Below are 27,517 nucleotides of genomic sequence, written 5' to 3'. Positions count from 1 at the left end.
ATACGTCTTCATGTGTTACCCTTCATACCTTGGGAACCTTCTAAAACGCATCTGTTGTTATGATCCCAAGAAAATGTTTATAAAATACAAACACAAATGTTTATAGGGTACAAATGAACATATCACCCTTCTGATTAAAGATGTTCAGTGATTCTCCATCTTATCCCCATTCTCCTTGTGTGGGATGCTGGAGTGCAGCAGTCTCCAACCTTTTTGGCACCAGGGGCCAGTCTCATAACAATTTTTCCACAGACTGGGGGGTGGCAGGGTGGATGGTTTCAGGATGTTTAAAGCACATTGCATTTATTGTAGAGTTTATTTCTATTATTATTATTACATTGTAATATTCAACGAATAATTACACAACTCACAATGGTGTAGAATCCCTGGGAGCCCTGAGCTTGTTTTCCTGCAACTAGATAGTCCCATCTGGGAGTGATGGGAGACAGTGTGGGTCAGGGAATGCAAAAGATTGGACACCCCCAGTTTAAGCCATTGTGAGGTGTAATTGTAAATTGTAAATTTCTTAGTATTAAAAACAGCCTGGCTCAAGCCAGCATTTGGGGAGGCTGAGGCAGGAGGATCACTAAACCCAGGCGTCTGAAACATGCCTTGGCAACATAGCAGGATACCATCTCTAAAAGAAAAAAACAAAACAAAACAGCCTTAATGAAACAAGGTCTTGGTAATAATGCTTTTAGAATCAGTGTCGTTATCTCTGGTTCTGTGACTGCCTTACCGTATTTCTCCATATCACTCTGATACCCTTGGAATGATGCTTAATATTTCAGAAAAACAGTTATTTCTTTGCAATAGAAGACTACAAATGAGCTTCCACAAGATCAGAGGATTATGGGGTTAATCTTGATGGTGTGCATGGGTGTGGACGCGCTGTCCTGCCAACTGTCTCAACTTCCCTGCCTCCCTTACCTCTGTCTGTGTTTCCGGTCTCCATCCCTCACGACTCCTTCTCTGCCTTTCATTGCTTCCCTCTGATTCCTCTCACCACAGTACTTGCTCCTTTCTTTACCTTGACCCTTGGAGGGAGCAGGGGCCTGGACACCTGGATTTCTTGGCCCTTGATGTTGAGAGCATTGAACCTCTGCATCCCACAGGGACTGAGTTTGAGAAATACAGTCAGGTACATGAGTTTCTGAACAGACCCAGCCCACTGTCCTAATGCCATTAAAGCAGACAGTATATTGATGTACTCTTGGGGTCATCAGAAGTTCTGATTTCCTATTTCCTCTTACCCAGCTGATTTCAGTTCCTTTACCCCTCCTCCTCCTGTTCCTTGGGGTATGTTTTGCTGAGATCATTAGAGCCTGAGTCACTCTCCCCAGAAGACCCAGACCTAGAACTACCCAGAGCAAAACCACAGCTGGTGGACAGTCCGGGTAAGAAACAAATTCTGGGGGACTGGGTTGCTTGGCATAGACACACTTAATACACTGGTGAACACAATAGACTCTTTGGTTGAAGAAGGATGTGGAGCTGAAGAATAATTTTTTTAAAGAGGTTCTAGACAGGCCGGGCACGGTGGCTCATGCCTGTAATCCCAGCACTTTGGGAGGCCAAGACAGGTGGACAACTTGAGGTGAGGAGTTCAAGACCAGCCTGGCCAACATGTTGAAACCTTACCTCTATTAAAAATACAAAAATTAGCACAGTGTGGTGGTAGCCATCTGTAATTCAAGCTACTTGGGAGGCTGAGGCAGGAGAATTGCTTGAATATGGGAGCTGGAGGTTGCAGTGAGCTCAGATTGCCCCACTGCACTCCAGCCTGGGTGACAGAGTGAGACTCCATCTCAAATAAATAAATAAACAAATAGGCTTTAGACTTTACTGGGGTCCTGATGGGAATAATGGAATATAGAGACAGTATGACGCTGCAGGGGAGAGAGGGGATAAGCGAAGGAGGGAAGTTCTTGAGTAAACGGGGGAATGAGTTTTGCGGGACCAGTAGAGGGTTGTTCTTGGATGGGAACAGTTGTTTTCTGGTCACTGAGGTGAAGGCAGAGAACAGTGATGCAGGAGCCGGCAGGAGGAGAATCTGGTGGAGGAGGGAGGCAAGAGCATCAGTTTAAGGGCATGAGTCGGGGTGGGAAAGGATGTTTGGTTTGAAGCTTTCAGGAGAAAGCAAAAGAGCCCTAATGATGATGATGGGCCATGGGGAAATGAGTGTGACACAGAAGCAGTCACCTTTCAGATCAGTGATGAGTCTCCACATGAAGACACTGGTTCTGCGTGGTGCGTGGGACCCAGCGGCAGAATACAGCCCTGCCCTCTCGTGAATTTGCAGACATTGGCTGGTCATTTCTCACCAAGCTCCTAGTTTCCTCTTCTGTCACGCAGTGATGATGATGTGTAATCAATGCTGTGCTTGTTGAGATCAGAGGCAAGAAAGTTGAGGATGCGGTACAATGATTGACAAGTATAAAGTGCTTCATCGACGGCGGCCACCATGGTCTGTGTTCATTGCAAATCACAGGATTTCTCCCTTGAACCATAATTGGACAAAATTGCACAGGTTTTCCTCTCTGGTATGTTCCGGCTCATTATTGCAGAATCTTCCTCATTCATTGCAACAATCTTCTGAACTGGTTGCCTTAGAGATTCTTGAAGACAAACAGTCCTCAGGGTATTTTGGTGGTTAGATGGGTGGTAGGGGAGGGAGACATGTCTGAGTTATTTCTGAGATTGTAGAGTATCAAAGTTCATTAGAAATGTGAGCCAAATACGTAATTTCAAAGTGTCAAGTAGGCAGTTTAAAAAGATGGAGAGAAACAAGTGACCTTAATTTTAATAAAATATCTGAGGTAAACTTACATAGCCAAATTATTATCATTTTAACATGTAGTCAATATAAAAACTATTAATGAGATGGTCACAATATTTTTTTCATACTAAGTCTTGGAAATCTGATGGGTATTTTATTCCTGCAGCCCATCTCCAATTGGACTAACCACATTTCGCGTGCTTAAAAACCACATGTGGTGAGTGACTAGTGTATTAGGCAGCTCTTCTGTGCCGGTAGCGTGGCAAGGCAGAGGCAGAAAGAGACTTTTGCTGGAATTTGACAGCCTGGGTTTTCGGTTGACTTTAAGGAATTAACTGAAATGCTCTAAGTCTCACTTTCCTCATCTGAAAAATGGGTACCATAAAGAAAGTGACCCTTATAGTAACACTTTGGAGGAAGCCTCCTCCAAGCATTAGAAGAGAAGATCAGGCCGGGCACAGTGGCTCACACCTGTAATCCTAGCACTTTGGGAGGCTGAGGCAGGTGGATTGCCTGAGCTCTGGAGTTTGAGACCAGCCTGGGCAGCATGATGAAATGACATGTCTACTAAAATACAATTTTAAAAAAATTAGCCAGGCATGGTGGCATGCACCTGTAATCCCAGCTACTCAAGAGGCTGAGACAGGAGAATCGCTTGAACCTGGGAGGCGGAGGTTGCAGTGAGTTGAGATCATGCCACTGCACTCCAGCCTGGGTGATAGAGAGAGACTCCATCTCAAAAAAAAAAAAAAAAAAAAAAAAAAAGAGAAGACCAGCTCTTGGCAAGAACCTGACATGCACTTTGCATACCTGATCTAATGAAATGTCATACCCAATACATATTTGGACTATTATTTCTATCACGGTCTTCTGCATCCCCAAGAGTGCTGAGCCCATCCAATGGATGGAGAAGCACCTCCCATCCATCTGGCCAAGGTAACCGCAGAGACAAGAGTGGAAACGGAGTCTGTTGTTCTGACTTCTTGTAGCACAGAATCCATTGGATATAATACTTGATTATCCATCGTTTATTATCATTCACGGATCCATTTGGCCTATCTTGGAAAACTAACCAAATACTATGCCTTGCCTCCCACGATGAGAGAGGAAAGGGAGATTTCATGACCTTAAAGAGAGAGAGGGAGCAGAATTTGGAGTGGAGAAATTGCATATCTTTTTTTTTTTTGAAACGGAGTCTCGCTGTGTCACCCAGGCTAGAGTGCAATGGCGCAATCTCTGCTCACTGCAATCTCCACCTCCCAGGTTCAAGTGATTCTCCTGCCTCAGCCTCCGGAGTAACTGGGACTACAAGCGCCCGCCGCCATGCCTGGCTAATTTTTGTATTTTTAGTAGAGACGGGGCTTCACCATGTTGGCCAGGCTGGTCTCGAACTGCTGACCTTGTGATCCGCCCACCTTAGCCTCCCAAAGTACTGAGATTACAGGCGTGAGCCACTGGGCCCGGCCAAGAAGTTGCATATCTTATAGTTCTTATGCAGAGTCATGGGTGAGAGAAAGTCTTAGTCCACGTTTGTGTGACACTAGGTCACTGTAGCTGTCACCCACTGATTTTCTGATATCATACATTGTTATTTTTTCTTTATTAAATTGATGGTAAAATACACATAACAAAAAGTTAACCATTTTAGGCTGGGCACAGTGGCTCACCCCTATAATCTCAGCACTTTGGCAGGCCAAGGTGGGCAGATCACCTGAGGTCAAGGAGTTTGAGACTAGGCTGACCAACATGGTGAAAACCCATCTCTACAAAAATATAAAAATTAACCAGGCATGGTGGCAAGTGCCTGTAATTCCAGCTACTCAGGAGCCTGAGGCAGGAGAATCACTTAAATACGGGAGGTGGAGGTTGCAGTCAGCCAAGATTGCACCACTGCACTCTAGCCTGGGCGACAGAACAAGACCACATCTCAAACAACAACAAAAAAGTTAATCATTTAAATGTACAATTCAATGGCATTAAGTACATTTACAGCATGCTGCAACCATAACCATTATCTAGTTCCAGAACTTTTTTATCACACAAACAAAAACTGCATAAGCATTAAGCAGTAATTCCCCACCTCCTACTTTCCCTAGTCCCTGGCAATCACTAATCCACATTCCGTCTCTGTGAGTTTGGCTACTCTGGATATTTCATGCAAGTGGAATCATACAATATGTGACTGGTGTTGTCTTCCTTCCTTCTCTCCTTCCTTCCTTCTTTCTTTCCTTTCCTCCTTCTTTCCTTCCTTTCTTTTTTCTTTCATTTTAGAGACAGGGTCTCGCTTTGTTGCCCAGGCTGGAGTGCAGTGGCTCAATCATAGCACACTGTTAACCTTGAATTCCTGGGCTCAAATGAGCCTCCCATCTCACCCTCCTGAGTAGCTAGGACTACAGGTGTGTGCCACCACATCCAGCTAATTTAATTTGATTTAATTTTTTTGTTTTGTAGAGATGAGGATCTTGCTATGTGACTCAGGCTGATCATGAACTCCTGAGCTCAAGCAATCCTCCTACCTCAGCTTCCCAAAGCTCTGGGATGACAGGCGTGAGCCACCACACCCAGCCCTCTTTTGTTTAGCGTCATGTTTTCAAGGTTCATCCACATTGTAGCGTATATCAGTGCTTCATTCTTTCTTATGGCTGAATAATATTCCATTGGATGGATAAACCACATTTTGTTTATCTATTCATCTGTTGATGGACATCTGGGTTGTTTCTACCTTTTGGCTATAGTGAGGAGTGTCTCTATGAACATTTTTGTTTGAATACATGTTTTCTCTGTACATCTTTGGCCCCATATTCTCCTCTTGGAGGTCAAGGACCCTATTTCCTTAGCCATTTAATCTCCCTGGTAGGGGCTCGCAGGTTAGCAATTATGAGGATGTGTCATAAGATGCAATCTTGGCCACGCACGGTGGCTCAGGTCTATAATCCCGGCACTTTGGGAGGCTGCGACAGGTGGATCACCTGAGGTCGGCAGTTCAAGACCAGCCTGGCCAACATGGCAAAACCCCACTCCTACTAAATATACAAAAATTAGCCGGGTGTGGGGTGGTGCACACCTGTAGTCCCAGCTACTCGGGACACTGAGGCAGGAGAATCGCTTGAACCCAGGAGGCAGAGGTTGCAGTGAGAGATCATGCCACTGCACTCCAGCCTGGATGACAGAGCAATATTCCATCACAAAAAAAAAAAAAGAAAAAGAAAGAAGGAAAGAAAGAAAAAAAGAAGAAAGAAAGAAAGAAAGAAAGAAAGAAAGAAAGAAAGAAAGAAAGAAAGAAAGAAAGAAAGAAAGAAAGGAAAGAGAAAGAAAGAAAGAAAGAAAAGATGTAATCTTGCCTAACAGGTACAATAAAAGATTGCCAATGTATACATGTGGACATGTGTAAGGGACAGTGATGAAGATGTTCCAGCTGTTGTGGGAGCTCTAGGGGAAGGTGAGAAAGCTATCAGTGGGAAAACTGGCAGGGGCAGAAATGAGGGGATGGGGAAATGGTGCGGAGGATCATAACTGAGGAATGACCATGACTGCACTATTTCAGGAGTGGACAAAATGGAGACAAATTCCTCTCTCCCCACGAACATCTCTGGAGGGCCACCTGCTATAGCTGCTGGCTATCTCTTCCTGGATATCTTCACTTATCTGGTATTTGCAGTCACCTTTGTCCTCGGGGTCCTGGGCAACGGGCTTGTGATCTGGGTGGCTGGATTCCGGATGAGACACACAGTCACCACCATCAGTTACCTGAACCTGGCTGTGGCTGACTTCTGTTTCACCTCCACTTTGCCGTTCTTAGTGGTCGTGAAGGTCATGAGAGGACATTGGCCTTTCGGTTGGTTCCTGTGCAAATTCATCTTTAGCATAGTGGATATCAATTTGTTTGGAAGTGTCTTCCTGATCGCCCTCATTGCTCTGGACCGCTGTATTTGTGTCCTGCATCCAGTCTGGACCCAGAACCACCGCACCGTGAGCCTGGCCAAGAAGGTGATCATCGGGCCCTGGGTGATGGCTCTGCTCCTCACATTGCCAGTTATCATTCGTGTGACTACAGTACCTGGTAAACTCGGGCCAGGGACAGTAGCCTGCACTTTTGACTTTTCACCCTGGACCAATGACCCTGTGGAGAAGCTGAAGGTGACCATTGCCATGTTGACGGTGAGAGGCATCATCCGGTTCATCATTGGCTTCAGCGTGCCCATGTCCATCGTCGTTGTCAGTTATGGGCTTATTGCCACCGAGATCCACAAGCAAGGCTTAATTAAGTCCAGTCGTCCCTTGCGGGTCCTTTCCTTTGTCGTAGCTGCCTTTTTTCTCTGCTGGTTCCCATATCAGGTGGTGGCCTTCATAGCCACAGTCAGACTCCATAACATATTACAAGGCCTGTCCAAAGAACTTAGAATTGCAGTGGATGTGACAAGTGCCCTGGCCTTCTTCAACAGCTGCCTCAACCCGATGCTCTATGTCTTCATGGGCCAGGACTTCCGGGAGAGGCTGATCCACTCTCTGCCCACCAGTCTGGAGAGGGCCCTAACCGAGGACTCAGCCCAAACCAGTGACACAGCTACCAATTCTACTTTACCTTCTGCAGAGGTGCAGTTACAGGCGAAGTGAGGAGGGAGCTGGGGACACTTTCGAGCTCCCAGCTCCAGCTTTGTCTCACCTTGGGTTAGGCTGAGCCACAGGCATTTCCTGCTTATTTTAGGGTTACCCACTCATCAGAAAAAAAAGCCTTTATGTCCCCTGATTTCGGGAGAATAAATAGATATGAGTTTATTATTGACTTCTTTTTTGATTTTGGACCTCAGCTTTGGGTGATCAGGATGGGAAATGATAGGAAGAAGCTGTCATCTGCATCCTAGTTTGCCTGAAATGAACCCGAATATACCCATTATGATTAGTCCTGAATTATGAGTAGTGAACGATACCCTCATTCTGGCATAATGCTGAGTAGTGTCCACTTCCATTCTGAAAAGTGCCCTGCTATGAAAAATAAATTATGTAGTCATCCTAGGTAAATGAAGGAGGAGGGAGAAGTGTGAAAGAGTATGGCTAAAATCAGGCAAGATATACAAGAAAATACTTCATATATGCCAAGTCCTGTGGCTCACACCTGTAATCCCAGCACTTTGGGAGGCCGAGGCAGGCAGATCACCAGAGGTCAGGAGTTCAAGAACAGCCTGGCCAACATGGTGAAACCCTGTCTCTACTAAAAATACAAAAATTAGCTGGGCGTAGTGGCAGGCTCCTGTAATCCCAGCTATTCAGGAGACTGAGGCAGGAAAATCACTTGAACCCGGAAGGCAGAGGCTGTAGTGAGCCAAGAAAACGCCACTGCACTCCAGCCTGGGTGACAGAGTGAGACTCCGGCTCAAAAAAAAAAAAGAAGATACTTTATATAAAGTCCTCAGCCTTTATTGATCAACAACTCAGTAAAAATATAAAGTTATGGAGATGTCAGTTGGAGACCCCTCATCCCCTTGAGGTCTACCTGATTGCCTAATCTTTTACATCATAAATTTTGGGAAACAGATTGTCCTCCCCACAAGGGAGGGCCCCCAGAGCCTATGTTTTTACCTGTGGCTCTAAGTCTTGCTTCAACTGAGTTAGTCCAATTCATACAATGTCTGGTGGTTGCTGCCCTGAATGAAATTAACCCAGAGAGGAACTCAAGACATTTCCCTCAATTTCCTGAAAAGCTACCTGCACAAGGTATTTAAATATGAAACACGCTTTACAGAAAGAAGCTTGGCAATGTGAGAATAGGCAACTGGCCAGCAACAGACAAACATGAAAGCTTTCCGTTGAACTTAAGACATCCTTTTAAAAGTCCACCCTCCCTCCTATCTCCTCACCTTCAGATTTCTGCTTTTTTTTTTTTTTTTTTTAAACGCGGAGAAATTTAGCCATCCTACTCTTGACTCTGACTCTATCCCTCAGGTCTCCTTTCCCAACTCAAGTCATTTATCAATAATAGCATCCTCCTTAAGAAGATTTCTGGTGCCAGCTCTTTTTTTTTTTTGAGGCAGAGTATCACTCTGTCACCCAGGCTGGAGTGCAGTGGCACGATCTCAGCTCACTGCAACCTCTGCCTCCTGGGTTCAAGTGATTCTCCTGCCTTAGCCTCCAGGGTAGCTGGGACTACAGGCACTCGCCACCATGCCCAGCTAAATTTTTTGTATTTTTAGTAGAGACAGGGTTTTGCCATATTGGCCAGGCTGGTTTTGAATTCCTGACCTTGTGATCCGCCTGCCTCGGCCTCCCAAACTGCTGGGACTACAGGTGTGAGCCACAGCACCCCATCAAGAAGATTTCTGTTGCCAGCTCTTGAAGCAATCATTTAATTACCATTACAGACATCTTTTTAATTTAATTTTATTTTATTTTAAGACAGAGTTTCACTCTTGTTGCCCAAGTTAGAGTGCAATGGCGTGATCTCGGTTCCCTGCAACCTCCACCTACAGGGTTAAAGCGATTCGCCTGCCTCAGCCTCCAGAGTAGCTGGGATTACAGGCATGCATCACACCCGACTCATTTTGTATTTTTAGTAGAGACAGAGTTTCTCCATGTTGGTCAGGCTGGTCTCAAACTCCCTACCTCAGATGACCTGCCCACCTCAGCCTCCCAGAGTGTTGGGATTACAGGCATGAGCCACCGCGCCCAGCCATCATTTTATTATAAACAAGAAACAGAAGAGAAAAGGAGAATGAATGGAAAGAAGAGAGATGAAGGAGTGGCCTGGAGCATCCAAAGTTAACCTACAGCAGAACCTGTCTTTGGGTGAGGAGCTGGGTGATGAGGGCTGATTTCATTCCAGTGCAAGGGGAGATTCCTGAGTTTTGATGACATGATGTGGTCCTTGGGAATCTAGCTCATCTCTGGACTCCCATGATGGTTTTTTCTGCACACCCCCCATGAAGCTCTGCAAGCTTTACTCATCAGCATCCAATGCATTTATTTAACCTATACCACTGACCCCAGAGCTTCTGGAGGGCATTGTGTTATCCTTGCCTTCCCCCTGCATACAAAAGGCTTCAATAAAGGATGGTTTAACTAAACTTTTTGCTTCTGTACCTCTTTTATAATTAACCAGGATACTTGCAAATCCAGGAACCCCTTAGGTCACCAACTCCAGGAAGTCAGCGAGTTCTTCCTATGTTGACACATGGAGAAACTGAGGCCCAGAAGGAGAGTGCAGTAAAATAGGGCCCTGCTACAAAGTTAGGGGCACCGCCTCCGTCCGAGACCACCCTCGCTTCTGACACCAACTGCAAATTTGCAGAATCTCCAGAACACCCTCCAGCTGGATCATTTGCTAGAAAGAGTCACAGAGAGAGAACGGAGCAGAGGATTTGAACAGAGAGGAAGTGAGAGATGATGCAGCCCTAGATTGCAAGGGTGGCGGGGAGAGAAGCTACCAGATAATGTTCTGGTTCCTCTAAGGTCTAGACACACTGTCTGTAGTTGGCTTCCTTTAAATTCCCTTGTGTTCTTCCAGCAAGCAGGTTTAACTTGAGCCAGTTTGACTGAGTTCGACAACTCACAACTCAACCATCCATTCCTAAGCTACCTCAAATAATCGTCAGGATGAATCAACCACAGGGTGGTTCCTGTGACTGAGGCTGAGCAAGAGGATGGGGAGAGACATGACTTGCGGGGGATGGGTATTACCCTTCAGATCACTTACTGGGGGAGCTCCTGGTCTTGCATGAACCAGCAAACAGAGAAGAGGCAATGGCCTATGATGGGGTCAAAGAACAAGAATAAATGATAGCCCCTGTTGGCTCCCAAATCCTAACAATATCCAGCTCACCCTGAATGGTGCCTCTATGGGGGAAAAAAATCCCTCTTGTAGAATTTAGGCATTAAGAATAGAGACCATCCTAACAAGTTGCCTGGGCAACAGAGCGAGACTCCAGCCCCCAAAAAATAAAAACTGGTACTGGATTTTGCAAGAAATAGCAAGTCACCCTGAAGTTATAATTGTGTGGTATTTACAAAAAAGAGAATTTTCGATTATATTATTATTCTTTGTAAAGTGTGTGGTACATATCCTTTATAATCAGTACAATTACAAAATTTATTGTAAACATATGTGTTTACACACAGACATACATTTTTCCCTTTGGAGAGCCAGTTGTTAAACATTTATCGGCACATCACAATGTAGTCGTGTTCAGATCCCAGCTGTCACTACTTGTGTGATCTCAGACAAGTCATTTCCCTCTTTGAATGTCAATTTTCTCTTTTTTAACATGGGAGCAGTAATAGCTACCTGAGGGAATCTTTTGGCTGGAGCTCATGAAGATGAGACAGGAAGCACAGAGCTGAGCATCTGTATCACGGCTGGCCAGGCACAGTGGCTCATGCCTGTAACCCCAACACTTCAGGCCAAAGCAGGCAGATCACTTGAGCCCAGGAGTTCCAGACCAGCCTGGGCAACATGGTGAAGCCGTGTCTCTACAGAAATAAAAAAATAAAAAACACAAAAAGCAGTCAGGATTGGTGGCGCACACTTGTAGTCCCAGCGACTCAGGAGGCTGAGGCAGGAGGATCGAGGCTGGGCCTGGGAGGTCGAGGCTGCAGTGAGTCATGATCATGCCAATGAACTCTAGCCTGGGCAGTAAGAGCAAGACCCTGTCTCAAAGTAAAATAAAATAAAAACATATACATCATGGCCACCATTAACATTATGACCATTTCCACCTGCTGGAGACAGGGTTGTTTCCTCTGTCCTCTGCAACCACAGTGACGTGACACTTCCTGTATGACCCACCCTCTCCCATCCTCACACTCTTTTTTCCCCCTTGCACCTCCCTTTGTCAAGCAACAGAGGTAGGGGGTCATTTAGTAGGCATTACTCTGAAGTCCCTGCACCTGGGGTTAGGGTTAGGGGAGAGGAAATGCTCCCCTAGTGATCCGCTCGATCGTATGTACCTTAGAAGAGCATGCATGAGCCTCCCCAGGGCACAGAGTGGGAGCTTGTTCATCATACGCTCCACATGTGCCCTGCACTGGGCTGGCTTGTTAGTTTGTTAGGGTGCTGTAACTCATTACCACAAACCAAGTGACTTCAAACCACAGAAATGGACTGTCTCACAGTACTGGAGGCCAGAAGTCTGAAATTAAAGCATCGGCAGGGTTGGCTCCTTTTGGAGGCTCTGGGGGAGACTCCCTTCCACGCCTCTCTCCTAGCTCCCGGTGGCGGCTGCCACCCTTAACATTCCTTGGTGTTAAGGATGTAATTTTGTCCTCCCCACAGCCTCCATTCCTACATTGAAGTCCTAACCCTCAGCCCCTCGGAACATGTCCTTATTTGGATACTGGATCATGGCAGATGTAATTATTTAAGTTAAGATGAGGTCATACTGGACTAGGGTGGACCCATAGTCCAACATGACTGGTGTCCTTACGAAAAAGGGAAATTTGGACGCAGACGCACACATGGGAAGAACACCATGTGATGAGGGAGGCAGAGGTGGCAGTGATGCTTCCACAAGCCAAGGAACGCCACAGACTGTCAGCAAATCACCAAAGATTGTCATTGTCAGGCACCAGAAGCAGTCAAGCACAGTGGCTCATGCTTGTAATCTCAGCACTTTGGGAGGCTGAGGTAGGAGGATTGCTTGAGCCCAGGAGTTTGAGGCCAACCTGGGCAACATAGCAAGATCCCATCCTTACAAAATATTAAAAAGTGAGCAGGGTGTGGTGGTGCACACCTATGGTCCCAGCTACTTGGGAGGCTGAGGCAGGAGGATCACTTGAGCCCAGGAGTTCCAGGTTGTGGTAAGCTATGATCACACCACTGTACTCCAGCCTGGGTGACAGACCAACACCCTGTCTAAAAAATAAAAATAGGCTGGGCACTGTGGCTCACGCCTGTACTCCCAGCACTTTGGGAGGCTGAGACAGGCCGATCAACAGAGGTCAGGAGTTCGAGACCAGCCTGGTCAACATGGAGAAAGTCTCTACTAAAAATACAAAAATTAGCTGGGTGTGGTGGCGTGTGCCTGTAATCTCAGCTACTCAGGAGGCTGAGGCAGGAGAATGGCTTGAATCCGGGAAGTGGAGGTTACAGTGAGCCAAGATTGAGCCACTGTACTCCAGCCTGGGCGACAGAGCGAGACTTCCTCTCAAAAATAAATAAATAAATAAAAATAAAAATAAAAAACAAGCTAACCAGGTGAGGTGTCTCCCACCTGTAGTCCCAGCTACTTGGGAGGCTGAGGCGGGAAGATTGCTCGAGCCCAGCAGTTCAAGGCTAGCCTGCAATGTAATGAGACTTCATCTCTACCAAAAAAAAAAAATGTTAATTAGCTGAGCATGGTGGCCTGCACCTGTAGTCCCAGCTATTTGGGAGACTGAGATGGGAGGTCGGCTAATGACTGAGAGGCAGAAGTTGCAAAGAGCTGATTGCGAGTGGGTCAGTTCACTGGCTCAGAGGCTAGTGGGCGGTGAGCCGACTATACTCCATCTTGCGCAGCACAGAAAGAACCTGTCTCAAAGAAAGAAAGAAAAAAAAAAGCACCAGAATCTAGGCAAGAGGCATAGAATAGATTCCGTCTCACAACTCTCAGAAGAAACCAAGCCTGCTGGAACATCCTGATCCTGGACTTCTAGCTGGCAAAACTTTGAGAGAGTAAATTTCTGTTGTTTAATCTGAGTTTGTGTCACAGCCGGCCCTTTATACTTGTGGTTTCTACGTGTAAGGATTCAACCAATCACGAATAGAAAATATTTGAAAAAAGTAATAAAAAATAATACAAATTTAAAAAAAAAACAACTACCTCTCATTCACTTTGTATTAGGTATCATAAGTAAGCTAGAGATGGTTTAAAGTATATGGGAGCACTTTGGGAGGCCGAGGCAGGCAGATCACTTGAGGTCAGGAGTTTGAGACCAGCCTGGCCAACATAGCAAAATCCCATCTCTACTAAAAACACAAAAAATAACCGGGTATGGTGGCGGGTGCCTGTAATCCCAGCTTCTCAGGAGACTGAGGCAGGAGAATCGCTTGAACCCGGCGGACAGAGCTGAGATTGCGCCACTGCACTCCAGCCTGAGTGACACAGCAAGACTCCATCTGAAACAAATAATAATAATAAATAAATAAAAATAAAGTCTATGGGAGGATGTGCATAGGTTATGTGCAAATACTGCACCATTTTATGGAAGTGTCTTGAACTCATCTGTGCATTTTAGTATCCACAGGGTCTTGGAAGCAATCCCCAGAGAATACTGAGGGGCAGCTGTATTTTTTATTACAGAAGTCTAGAAAACTAGTACACTTAGCTTGTGATACATCACTCCAATCTCCGCCTATGTCTCTGCATCACTTTCTTTATCTTTTTGATGCAGGGTCTCCCTCTGTCACCCAGGCTGCAGTGCAGTGGTACAATCATAGCTCACTGCCACCTCGATCTCCTGGGCTCAAGTGATCCTCCCACCTCAGCCCTTCAAGCAACTGGAACCGTAAGCGTACGCCACCGCATCCAGCTAATTTTAAAATTTTTTGTAGTGACAAGGTCTCACCGTGTTGCCAGGCTGCTCTCGAACCCCCTGGGGCTCCCACCTCTGCCTCCCAAAGTGCTGGGATTACAGGCATTCAGTCTTATTATTTCACTTTGGGAGGCGTTTTTTTCCCCCTCCTAATCAGATGGTTCTCAAACTGTATGTAAGAATTACCTGGGGTGTTTGTTTAAATCATTTCCACAGCCCTGAGCTCACAAAATCTGAAGAAATGACAGTGAAGACCAGTAGTCATCATGTTTAGCAAATGCACACAGATGATGTGGATGCTTTGGAGTCCATGGACCAGTTTTGCAGAATGATTGAACATACGATGACAAGAGCTGATAGCAGAGGCCGTGTCTCATGTGCTTTGGGGCAGCTTCCTTCATCTCTGTGTTCTCTCTCAACATTTGGAAAATGGAAATTATCACAAGGACCAGAAGGGTGTTGGCCAGGATGGTATCAGGATTGAAAAGCCAGATCTCATCTCAAAATCCTTAACTTCATGACACCTGCAAAAGCTCTTAAAACCCTGTATCCAAATAAGGTCACATCCTTAGGTTCCGCAGGTTAGGGCTTAGATGTATCTTTTGGGGGTCACCCATCAACCCCACTGCATGTGGAACCAAGGACACCGAGGGACAGATGTAGTTTGTTATTACAGAAGCCTTAGAAAACTAATACATTTGGCTTGTGGGTGCATCACTACTGCAATCTCTGCCCCCGTCTTCACATCACCTTCTTCTCTGTGTTTGGCGTCTACCTTCCTCTGCCTCACTCATAAACACCTGCCATGGCGTTTGGGGCCGACCTTAAATCTAGGATATGCTCAAATCTTGAAATTCTTAACTTTACAATATTTGCAAAACCCCTCTTTCCAAATAATGTTACGGTCACAGCTTCTGGGGGTTAGGACATCCTCTCAAGTAATCCCCTCATGGGAAACCACGGCCGCGTTACTGCCTCTTCGTCTTACAGCATTCACTGGGAATGACAGCATTGTGGTTTTGAGCCTCTGGACTGCGGGTGCCTGCAGCCCAGCTCACAGAAAGGGGCCACTGGACTTCTGCAGCTCTGTGTCCTCTATCTGGAGCCCACAGGCGTGCCCCTTTGATGACACACTCTCTGTGTTGCACAGTGTGGCTGCTCACCAAACTGTTTGGAGCTTTCTGCTATGGCCCAGGTTAGAGGGTCTATTCGCCCCAAGCTTGAGTGACTAGGAAGCTGGGGCCCAGGGATTAAGTGGATGCCAAACAGAGTTCTACTCCCTGCATCAACATGGGGAAGGGTTCTCCTTGTCTGCAGGTGGCTAAGGTGGAGGGGGAGGCTCAGAGTCAGGAGGTAGCTTGCACAAGGCTGCCTGCCTTGGAACCCAGGGGTGTCTCATGACAGAGTGTGGGCTCCTCCCAGCTCCAACCTGGCTTACTCCTCAGAGGAGAGGTGGGGTATCCAGGGAGGGTGAAGGGGTGGTGTATCCAGGGAAGCATCCTCCTGTTACCACCTGCGTTAGTCTTGGAGACCTTCAGCCTCTACTCTTTCAGGAATGGCTAAACTCACCTCATATTCCAATGTGCCAGACAGACTCTCTCTCTCTTAACCTTGAGGGCTCTCCTATGAAGGACAACTTGAGACAGTCCCATTTTACAGATGAAAAAAGAGAGGCTCAGAGGAATGAAATGGCTCCATGCCAAGAACAGGTCACTAACTGTGATGGAATAAGTGTTCGGGTCCCCTCAACTTCATTGTTGAAATCTTAATCCCCAAGGAGGTCGAGGCTGCAGTGAACAGTGACTGCACCACTGCATTCCAGCCTGGACCACACAGTGAAAACTTGTCTAAAAATAAATAAATATATATTTGTTTTCTGCCCCTAATTTCCAGCACAGAGCTCCTAAAATTCTCGTAACTTCCTGAGTGAGGAGGTGAGAAAAGCATATTTTGTTATTCATAATTAGCCCCTATCAGTCACACCTGAGTTTATACTAACGAGGCAGATCTGGGCAGATCTGGGATGGTTGCCAGAGAGACGAACCCTGTGATCCCAGTGGAATTTTTAGCCTCATGCCCCAAATTCCAAGAGGGGAGAGGGGCTGGAGATTGACTAACCACCAGTGGCCAATGATTTAATCAATCATGCTATAAAATAAAAATAAAATCCTAAGGCCCTCCCTCCGACTACCTTACCACCACCACACTGACTCAACAAGACCCTTTCTTAGCCAAAGGGATCCCAGAGAAACCTAAAAACTGAGTTCCTGGCCGTGACTTGAAGGCGGGTGGGACACGCCTTCTTATATCCCTTCCCTTTTGGAGTTTAGGAACGACAGAAGACCAGCATTATAGGTAAAATAAGATTGACAAAACACTCTTTGTGATGATAACATACCAAATTACATACAAGACCTAAGGCAAGTGTTAAGTCACTTCTAAGGGCCATCAATCTTGCTACACTGCATCCTTATCGTAAAACATTCTTTTTTGCAGACTCCAGGTTTTAAGCAGACCCTTACTCCTTTAACCAACTGCGAACCAAAGAATCCCTGAATCCATCTGTAACCTGTAAGCCCGCTCCTCTTCAAGATATCCTGCATTTTCAGGCCAAACCAATGTATGTCTTCCATGTATTGATTTACGACTTTGCCTGTAACTCCTTTCTCCCTAAAATGCATCAAATCAATTTTTACTTTAAGTTCTGGGATGCATGGGCAGAATGTGCAGGTCTGTTACGTGGGTATACATGTGCGATGGTGGTTTGTTGCACCGTCATCTAGGTTTTAAGCCCCGCATGCAGAGTCTAGGGCCCCAGTCCATCCTCCCTCAGATCCAGAAGTCCAGGTCCAGCCCCTCCTCCCTTAGTCCTGGGAGTCCAGGTCCAGCCCCTCCTTCCTCAGACCAGGGAGTTCAGACCCCAGCCACTCCTCCCTCAGACCCAGGAATCCAGGCTCTCAGATCTTAGTCTAAGCCCCTAGTTCCTCCTTCCTCTGTGACTGGCAGGGTATAGTCTAGTGATTTAATGCCTAATGCCTGTTTTCTGTTACCCAGCCACGCTGCCTGTGTGCTGTATCACTTGTCCCAGGAAACGACTCTTCTTTTACCTCAGTTTCCCTATTTGGAAAATGAGTCTCCTCCTGTCTTGCTTCCCTGGAGAGGATAAACAGCTTTTGCAAAAGGAAGCGCCTCCCTCCCTCTCCCTCTGTTGGGCTCTTACTGTCTCTATTTCTCTCCAGGGAAAGGGGCAGGAGAGGTGGTGGGTGCCGGGGTAGAAAGTGCCTTCCACTGGATACAGGCAGGGCCCTCCTCCTCCAGGCCTTTCTCTCCCTCCTCCCAGCTCTGGAAGTTCTACAGTTTCTCACAGAGGCACTGGCTAGAGGCAGAAGGTAGATGTACAGTCATCATTGCTGGCTAGGCTCCCTCCCTCCCTGGATTTCAGCGGAATCATGGAAGCCTAGGGGTTTCCCAGAATATGTGTGTGGGGGAGGAAAGGTTCCGTCTAACTCTAGCCCATCCAGGGCTCTGAGTTCCTGGAAGTCCAGAGGCAGTCTCTTTCCAGACTTGGGGTCTGTGCTGATGCTGGAGTCTTTTTTGTCTAAGGTCCCATCTCCCCGGAGCTCCTCAACGCATCCTCCCAGGACGGGCCACTCTGAGTGGTGCCCATAGAACTATTATGTAGGGGTGGGGTGGGGGTCCCAGCTGCTGGGCCCTCTCTCCCCAACTTCTCTCCTCCCCCTCTTCCCTATCCTTCCTTCTCTCTCTCCTTCCTCCATTATCCTCCTCTTCTGACCTTCCTCCCCCTCCTTCTCTCTTTCCCTCCCTCCTCCTCTCTTTCCCTCCCTCCTCCTCTCCTTCCTCCTTCTTCCCTCATCTCTCCTTCCCCTCCTCCCTTCCTCTTCATTTTTTTTTCCCCCAGAGTCACTTTGTTGCCTAGGCTGGAGTGCAGTGGCGTGATCTCGGCTCACTGCAAACTCCACCTCCTGGGTTCAAGCGATTCTCCTGCCTCAGCCTCCTGAGTAGCTGGGACTGCAGGCGTGCACCACCACGCCTGCCTAATTTTTGTATTTTTAGTAGAGACGGGGCTTCACCATGTTGGCCAGGCTAGTCTCGAACTCCTGACCTCAAGTGATCCACCTGCCTTGGCCTCCCAAAGTGCTGTGATTACAGGCGTGAGCCACCGTGCCTGGCTGCTCTCCTTTTTCTTTCCCCTCTCCATCCACCAATCTGACTTTCTATCCCGACCTCACACATTTGTTCAACACATATTTGTTGAGCACCTACCAGGTACTAGACACAGGTCCAGGCGCTGAGGAATGAGCCATGAACAAATCAGATAAAGACAGCTGCCTGTCTAGAGCTTGCATTCGAACCAGGAAGACACACATTGTACAAAAACGATACTAAACGTACCTTATGCAAGTTACACGTTATATAGGAAGGGGATCAATGCTATGGGGAAAAAGAAAAAGAGAAAGCAGAGGAGAGTAAAGTGGGTCAGGAATCCAGGGGTAGGGCAGGTTTTGCTGTTGAATAGATGGTCGCGGGAGCCAGCTTCTGTCTTTCCTCCCTCTCCCTACCTCCTTTTCTCCTCCGTCTCTAGTTATCTAGATCCCCGCAATGTGCATTTCCCTTCCCAACCCAGGACACCTAGCAAAGAAACCGTCTACCTGGATTCAAGCATTTAATAAAACAAGGATCTCTTCAGGTTACTGCCCAGGGGCCCCTTGCCCTCACTGGTTCCCCAGGAGGTACCTGCCTGAGATGGAGCAAAGGGAAGAGCACCTGTAACCAGAACTAGCTGAGGTTAGGGGTTTGGCAAGTTAGCCCGCCATGTCTGTGTCCATCTCCCAGTCTTCTTGGTCCTGGATCCTCGGGGTCCTGCACCTCTGCCCAACCTTACTCACACTTCCTCTCTACCCTGGAAAAGCCCCAGGGATCTCTGATGCAACCCCACCACCCAGCGACTCATCCTGGCCCAGAGCCCCTGTCTCTCCCTCCAGTTTAGCCCTTGCTCAGACCAAGAGCTGATCCTGCCCCTCCCTTGCTCACAGCCCTTCCATGGCTCCCCAGTGCCACCAGAGCAGTCCTAGCCTCTGACTCCTGCATTCAAAACCCAACATGTTGCATGCGTTAAATATGTTGCATGCTTGACTTAGCCATTTCACAATCGATTATATATATAGCAAATGTCATGCTGTATATCATAAATATGTATAATTGTTACTTAGTTAAAAAAAATTTTTTTTTGAGATGGGAGGCCGGAGTGCAGTGGTGCAATATTGGCTCACTACAACCTCCGCCTCTCGTTCAAGTGACTCTCCCACCTCAGTCTCCTGAGTAGCTGGGATTACAGGTGCATGCCACCACACCCGACTAACTTTTGTATTTTTAGTATAGATGGGGTTTCACCATTTGGGACAGGCTGGTCTCAAACTCCTGACCTCAAGTGATCTGCCTGCCTTGGCCTCCCAAAGTGCTGGGATTACAGGCATGAGCCACTGTGCCTGGCCAAAAAAATTTTTTTAAACCCAAATGGGTGGACCTCACTAGGGACCCTCAACCCCCCACACCCTTGTTTCACCCACTGTGCTTCACAGCATCAATCTGCCCTTACTTTTTTGACTGGTCACACCATTTCTTGCCTTGGATGCCCCTTTCTAGCCCCACCTTCCACCCCCACCCTGACCATGGCTAACTCCTCATCAGCCAGCATCGCCTCCTCCAGGAAGCCCTCCCTGACTCTTGGGCTGGGTTGGTGCATCCTTGCACTGTTTTGTGGCCCTCTGTTTACACAGCTGTCTTCTCCACCAGATTGGCATCTCCCCAAGGGCAGGGCCCAGGGCTGAGTCATCTCTGTGTGCCCGGCATCGCCCAGCCCAGCCCCGTCCACCAGGGCTCAGGAGATGTCCCTAAAATGAATGAATGTTTTCTGCTCTGCCTTTGCTCCATTTTTGCCTTACCTCTCCCACCCTGTGCTCCTTCCGTCCAGGTATTCTGTAAGCTGTACCCTGAGGTTTCCTGATGATGGCTGAAATGCTGGGAAGGCCACTGTGGACCCAGGGCAGGAACTGGAGAACAGCCACCACAGGAGCGGGGGTTTCCAGGAGCCACGGGTGTTAGTGAGGGGTGTGGGGTCCCTACCTGTCTCTCCACCACCAGCCCCGGCCTCCTGTGGGAGTTTCCAGCTTCACTGCTCCCTGTCTTTCAGCACTTGTCTGGGCTGCTTCCAGCCTTGGTCATCTCTTCCTGCAAGAAATTCTAGGGTCTGGACATGTAGGTCCAAGGGAGAAGGAAGCTGGGAGTTGAGACTCCTGGGTCTGAGGGAGGAGGGGCTGGGGGCCTGGACTCCTAGGTCTGAGGGAGGAGGGCCTGCGGGCCTGGACTCCTGGGTCTGAGGCAGGAGGGGCTGGGGGCCTGGACTCTTGGGTCTGAGGGAGGAGGGGCTGGGGGCCTAGACTCCTGGGTCTGAGGGAGGAGGGGCTGGGGGTCTGGACTCCTGGGTCTGAGGAAGGAGGGACTGGGGGCCTGGGACTCCTGGGTCTGAGGGAGGAGGGACTGGGGGCCTGGGACTCCTGGGTCTGAGGAAGGAGGGACTGGGGGTCTGGACTCCTGGGTCTGAGGGAGGAGGGGCTGGGGGCCTGGACTCCTGGGTCTGAGGGAGGAGGGGCTGGGGGTCTGGGCTCCTGGGTCTGAGGGAGGAGGGGCTGGGGCCTGGACTCCTGGGTCTGAGGGAGGTGGGGCTGGGGGTCTGGAGTCCTGGGTCTGAGGGAAGAGGGTCTGGGGGCCTGGGCTCCTGGGTCTGAGGGAGGAGGGGCTGGGGGCCTGGGCCCCTGGGTCTGAGGGAGGAGGGGCTGGGGTCTGGACTCCCGGGTCTGAAGGAGGAGGGGCTGGGAACCTGGACTCTTGGGTTTCAGAGGAGGGAAGCTTTGAGAATTAAAGCCCTGGTTATCCTTCCTCATCTGCACTCTGGTTTTAGAAACATCTGGTTTTATACAGCTGCTCCACCCGAGCAGGGCGGGGTGGGGGCTGGGCAGCCAAATGCCCCACTTCTGGGGAAGGGCCTGTGCTGCCCCCTCCCACTGGGCGGAGGACTCACCCTCCCCTTCTGCTCTGGGCTGGCCTCAGATCATCTGAGGATCCATCATCCTGACACAGCCAGACACCAGGCGGCCCGGCTCCCAGCAACAGCGTCAGACACAGCCCGGCCCGCCCTGGTGGGTGGGCGGGGCGTTCGGGGTCCTTGGGAATGCACCTTCTCCCTGACAGCCAGGCCCAGGCAGAGGCTTGGCCTGGCGCATCCTCCTCGGGAAAAGCCCAGGGTGTGCGGATTTGGTGTCCGGCAGGGGAGAGCTCCGGGACAGGCTGGAAGAGATGGAACTGCAGGGAGAGACGAAGATGCACAGAGAAATGGAGAGAAACAGTGAATGAGAGAGAGAGAGAAACACATACAGAGATAGAGTCTCACAAAGAGATAGGTGTGGTGGCTCACGCCGGTAATCCCAACACTTTGGAAGGCCAAGGCAGATGGATCACTTGAGGTCAGGAGTTCGAGACCAGCCTGGCCAACATAGTGAAACCCCATCTTTACTAAAAACATACGGGTGTGGTGGTGCATGCTTGTAGTTCCAGCTACTCGGGAGGCTGAGGAAGGAGAATAGCTTGAACACGGGAGGCGGAGGTTGCAGTGAGCCGAGATCATGCCACTGCGCTCCAGCCTGGGTGACAGAGTGAGACTCCATCTCAAAAAAAAAAAAAAGAAAAGAGATGGGGATGCAGAGAGATGGAGGGAGGATAGAGACAGAGATAGAGAGGGAGATAGAAGGAGAAAGAGAGACAGAGAGAAAGAGACACACACACGGACACACAGTGAGAAAGTCACTCAGAAAGAGGGAGAGCCACACAAGAGGAAAGTCAGGGAGACCTCAGAAATGCAAAGGGACAGACACTCCTGGGTAAAAACAGAGAGACAATGGTTGTGAGGGGAGATGAGGAGGAGAAACAGACAGGAATACACAGAGGCAGAGACCCAGATAGATGGACCGAGAAACAGAGATGGGGAGACAGATACAAAACAACAGAGACTCGGGGAGAGGCAGACAAAGAGAGAGGACGGGGGAATTTCTCTCTGCTGCTCCAAGTCTTTCAGCCTGTCCTGGAGCTGGACCCTGCCAGACACCAAAGGTCATCCGAGTCATAGGCAGGGAGAAAAAGAGGCAGCTACCAAGGCAGAAAGTGAGACATCAATAGTTCGCAGTAAGAGAAGGAAAGAGAAGAACAGAATTAGATACAGATAATTTTTTAAAAATTCATAGAAAGAAGGGCATGGAAACAGACATTTATCACAGATCTTCTGGTCCTGAGGGGCTCGGGTCTGGGCACCCCAGGTCCCGCATCTCTTTTCCACCCTTCCTCTGACTCAGTTTCCCTGATGGGTGAAAGCACTGACAGACCCCGGCTGGATCCCCAGGGGCAGCTGACCGACAACTCTCTGTGTTCATCCCTGAGTCCCTGGGGATACAAACCCCAGTGCTCCAGCCCTCCACCCCAGGCCCTGGTGCACACACGCAGACCCACGTCAGTTAGGCACCGAATAGACAGACGTTCACTCACAGCTCCGATTCCAGGCAGCCGTGCCTTGGGCCAGCGCACACACAGGCACACCCACAGCACGCACGTGTGTGTGTTTCGTTCCATCTACCAGTTGCTGAGACATGTCCCTGGGGGGCCCAACCCAGAGATGGATTCTGGGGACAGGAGAGGCGGCTGCGGGAGAGGCAGGGCGGGGGTGACTGGGGAAAGTGAGAAGGGGGAGGTGGGGAGAGCTTTAAAGTAAGAAGAGAAACAAATGAGGGTGACAGGAGGCAAGAGAAGTGGAGAGGAAGAAAGAGATGGAGAGAAAGACAGAAACTTGGAGAAATGTGGTAATGGGGAGAGAGATAAGGGTACCAAGAAAGAGATGAGGATAAATAGTGGATTGGGGAGAAAGAAAGGGACGGAGGGAAATACAGGGATAGGGGATGAGGGGAACCCCCAAAATGCAAGCAAGGTGGAACAGAAAAATCAGGGGAGACAAGGGACAAGAGTGGGGAGGAAGAGAGAAGAAGACATAGAGGAGAGACGCTGGGAGAGGAGGGGGAGCGATGGCAGAGAGGACTAGAGGAGGGGCGCGGGTAGACATGGGGGCCTGGGAAGGGAGGCCCGTCTGGCTGAGCGGGGTGGGAGTAATAGCGGGAAGCGGGTGGAGTTGCCCGGCCGTGACCTCAGAGCCCCTGGCCCAGCTTAGCCTGACTGACGTCAGCACTTGCTCCCGCCCCCGCCTGTGCTGGTCTTCAAATGACCCCCCTGCAGCTCTCTGGCCACAGAGAGGCTGGGAGAGCAAGCAGGAGAGAAGAGAGTGCCCGGCCAGACCCACTGCGATGACACAGGTTGTGTGTGTGTGTGTGTGTGTGTGTGTGTGTGTGTATACAGCCATGTGGGGGAAACTACTGCCATATGTGTGACCACGAGTGTTGGGGAACTGTGTGCACATGATTTCATGTGTGTATCCATGTGCGTGACAGTGACCATATGTGTGTAGGGGACAGTGAGCATGTGAGGCTGAGTGTGCAGGTCTGTGTATACATTGCCCTGTGTGGGCGGCCATCCCAAGTACATGTAGGTGAGATGTGCCATGTCTGTATTTCTGTATCTGTGTATCTTGCTATAAATTTGTGTATGTCTATGTTCCCTGGGAGGCAGACAGAAAGAGGGAGTGAGACAGTGAGCAAGTGAAAGAGACTGAGTAAGAAAGAGAGTTGGATTTGCCTGTGGCACGTGGGAATGGATTTCTGTTTCATGCGTTCAATAGCTATTAAGTTGAACCAAATGAAATCACCGATACTGAGCCACTCAAAACTTGGAAGAACAGCAATTTCATCTGGTTCAGTATCAGCTTGACAGTCACCTACTATTTCTCTTGAAATCTTCCCTGTGTGTCCCATTGCCCCAGACTCTCAGTTGGGGCTCTGTGTGTTTGCGGCCACGTGGGCATCCCCTTGCTGGTGTTGCTTTTGCCTGCGGAGGGGTGTGTGCCTGCAGGTTCACCTGTGTGGCCGTCAGTGGAGGTCACGGGGTCGCTGTGTTTGGCCTAAGTGGGTGTCTGGGGTCATCCTGTAGAACACAAGTAATTTCATTCTGTGTGTCACTCATCACGTGTGAGTTCACGTGTGGGGGGGCGTGTCTACACGTGTGTTCATCTGTGTTTCTAGAATCAACTCTCTGGATCCCTAGCATGAATTGGGCCATCCTTAGGAACTCAGGCAAGGCCAGGTTTGAGGCAAAGGAAGAGAGAAGGGGGATTCGAGAAGAAAGAATAATGTTTAATGTTGACAGTTTAAAAGCTGTACCTCAGCTTTCTCCTCTAGAAATGTAACAAAAACCACAATATCTAATTTAAAATGTTCTTGTGGCCACATTTCAAAAAGTAAAAACAAATAGGTGAAGTTAATTTTAATAATATATTTTTATTTAACCCAGTGTGTCAGGGGCCAGCACATTTTTTTTTGATAAAGGGCCCAATATTAAATATTTGAGGCTCTTGGGGGTCATCTGGTCTCTTTTGAAAGTACTCAACTTCCATGTTGTAAATGGAGAATCAGCCACAGATGATGTATAACCAATGAATGCGGTTGTGTGCAAATAAAGCTTCCTTTAAGGACACTGAAATTTGAATTTCATATTTTTCATGCTCCACAAACTATTATTCTTCTTTTGGCTTTTAAAAACCATCTAAAGGCCGGGCGCGGTGGCTCAAGCCTGTAATCCCAGCACTTTGGGAGGCCGAGACGGGCGGATCACGAGGTCAGGAGATCGAGACCATCCTGGCTAACACGGTGAAACCCCGTCTCTACTACAAAATACAAAAAAACTAGCCGGGCGAGGTGGCGGGCGCCTGTAGTCCCAGCTACTCGGGAGGCTGAGGCAGGAGAATGGCGTGAACCCGGGAGGCGGAGCTTGCAGTGAGCTGAGATCCGGCCACTGCACTCCAGTCTGGGCGACAGAGCGAGCCTCCGTCTCAAAAAAAAAAAAAAAAAAAAAAAAAAAAAAACCATCTAAAAATATCAAAAAAAATTCTTAGCCTGCAAGCTGTAGCAGGTCTTAGCATGCCGACTCCTGCTACGTATGAGATATGGTAATTTCAATATGTAATCAATACATAAATGTTAATGAGCTATTTCACTTTCTTTTCCCCAGACTTGGGCTTCAAAATCCAGTGTGTTTATTGCGCTTCTCACTTAGATGCTACCTTTTCATTGGAAATACCTAATCTGTGTTTAGATTTTATAAAATTTACAGTTACAAAAGGAGCATCATAGATGCAACTTGTTCCAAACATATTTAAAAGTTTTCTAATAACTGAATCAAGTAAGAGTTTTTAAAATTTAAATGAATTAAAATTAAAATAAAATTTTAAACTCAGTTCCTCGGTGATACTGGCTGCATTTCAAGTGCTTGGTAGATACATGTAGCTGGTGACACCTGTACTGGACACAAAGATCTATATCTTAATGACGCATTTAAATAACCCACAGTAAGCCTATGAGGCAGGAACTGGTGGCGTAGGAGGCAGTTTAGTGTAGAGGGGATGCCAGAGCCAGACTGCCTGAGTTTTATTTCTAACACTGCTTATTACCTGAGTGACCTTGGGTAAAAGTATTTGCCTCTCAGTGTCTCAGTTTCCTTATCTGTAACAGAAGATAGTAGAGGTACCTGCCCTATAAGGTTGTTGTAGACACCGGGTGCAGTAGCTCACGCCTATAATCCCAGCACTTTAGGGGGCCAAGGCAGGAGGATCGCTCGAGCCTGGGAGTTCAAGACCAGCCTGAGCAACACAGCAAGATCCTGTCTCAATTATTATTATTATTATTATTATTATTATTATTATTATTTCGAGATGTAGTCTTGCACTGTCACCCAGGCTGAAGTGCAGTGGCGCCGTCTTAGCTCACTGTAACCTCCACCTCAGGGGTTCAAGCAATTCTCCTGCCTTAGCCTCCTGAGTAGCTGGGACTACAGTCATGTGCCACCAAGCCTGGCTAATTTTTGTATTTTGGTTTCACCATGTTAGCCAGGCTAATCTTCAACTCCTGACCTCAGGTGATCCACCTGCCTCGGCCTCCCAAACTGCTGGGATTACAGGTGTGAGCCACAGTGTCCGGCCCCCTGTCTCAATTTTTTAAAACTATATATATATAAAGGTTGCTGTACAGTAGTGTCTGGCACACGGAAAGTACTCTTTCCTCTGATTCTGGGCTCTTCCAGCAACATTTACTGGGGCACCTGTTCTGCTGGGGAGCTGGGCAGTGGAAAAGCAGAACGAGGCTATGCCTCTGGAAAGTCAGAAAGAAGAGTCCTCCACCGTGGGCTGCTGACCCTGTGCAAGTCACTCCTTCTGGCCAATCAGTCCTCAGTTTGGCCACCTGTATGGTGGCAGCGAGCACTATCTGTCCCCCAGGGCTCTGCCGAGGGCTAAAGGTTGAGGTTTAGCGATTCAATTCCTAAGGTTCAAATCCAGGCTCCTCTGCTTTCCAGGGATGACCTTGGGCAGGATGCTGAACCTCTGTGTGACTCAGCTGCCTCATCTGTAGAATGGGGATAATAATAACAGTACCTACTTTATAGCGCTGTTGTAAGGATTAAAATAAATTCGTTTATCTTAAAGGCTTAGAGCAGGGACTGGTACATAGCATTTTGGTTTTTTAGTACATGTTATTATTATTACTGTCTCAACCCTAAGAAACCTTTAATTGGAAGATAAATCCTCACTGTATGTGCCACTAAGAAAGAGGAGGGAAACGCCCTGGTAATTAAATTGTGACACTCCATTGCATGCAATCATCCTCACGGATTTAAGAGATTTCAAAACGTGGAAAAAAATTGTATTGGAAGGAACAAAATCAGGCTGGGCTTGGTGGCTCATGCCTGTATTCATAGTACTTTGGGAGACTGGGGCCTGGGCAGCATAGTGAGACTCCTCCTCTAAATTTTTTTTTTTTTTTTAAATTAGTAAGGCATTGTGACTCCAGCCTTGTGGTCCTAGCTACTTGGGAGGCTGAGGTGAGAGGATCACCAGAGCCTAGAAGTTAGAAGCTACAGTGAGCTGTGATGCTGCCACTGCACCCCAGCCTGGGCGACAGAGCAAGACGCTGTCTATAAAAATAAATAAATAATAATGAAAAGAAGGAATCTAATCAGCAT

General features: G+C 48.1%; 2 protein-coding genes across 4 annotated transcripts in view; one reads left to right on the top strand and one right to left on the bottom strand.

Annotated features, from left to right (window-relative positions):
• Positions 1–20,844, bottom strand: part of LOC105497095 (formyl peptide receptor 2) — a 36,076-nt gene extending 15,232 nt beyond the window's left edge. The window contains exon 1 of the mRNA XM_011767837.2: positions 20,423–20,844. The gene's annotated coding sequence lies outside the window, so the exon portion shown is untranslated. The remainder of the gene's footprint in view (positions 1–20,422) is intronic.
• Positions 1,230–20,423, top strand: LOC105497094 (formyl peptide receptor 1). 3 transcript variants are annotated; one of them, XR_011617851.1, is made up of 3 exons: positions 1,230–1,397; positions 16,775–16,898; positions 20,271–20,423. XR_011617851.1 is itself a non-coding variant. In XM_011767834.2 (3 exons), the coding sequence occupies exon 3, from the start codon at positions 6,335–6,337 to the stop codon at positions 7,391–7,393; it is 1,059 nt and encodes a 352-aa protein (XP_011766136.2). In that variant the 5' UTR covers positions 1,315–1,397; positions 2,356–2,543; positions 6,324–6,334; the 3' UTR covers positions 7,394–10,149. The 3 variants fall into 3 exon arrangements, 2 of the variants coding, with proteins under 2 accessions (XP_011766136.2, XP_011766135.2); XM_011767834.2 differs by lacking the exons at positions 16,775–16,898; positions 20,271–20,423 and adding exons at positions 2,356–2,543; positions 6,324–10,149 and having other exon boundaries at positions 1,315–1,397; XM_011767833.2 differs by lacking the exons at positions 16,775–16,898; positions 20,271–20,423 and adding an exon at positions 6,324–10,149 and having other exon boundaries at positions 1,333–1,397.
• Positions 20,845–27,517: the final 6,673 nt, after the last annotated feature.

The sequence above is a fragment of the Macaca nemestrina genome, chromosome 20 (assembly GCF_043159975.1).
Source record: "Macaca nemestrina isolate mMacNem1 chromosome 20, mMacNem.hap1, whole genome shotgun sequence".
In the NCBI taxonomy this organism is placed as follows: domain Eukaryota; kingdom Metazoa; phylum Chordata; class Mammalia; order Primates; family Cercopithecidae; genus Macaca; species Macaca nemestrina.
This window is presented reverse-complemented; position numbering and strand designations above follow the sequence as displayed.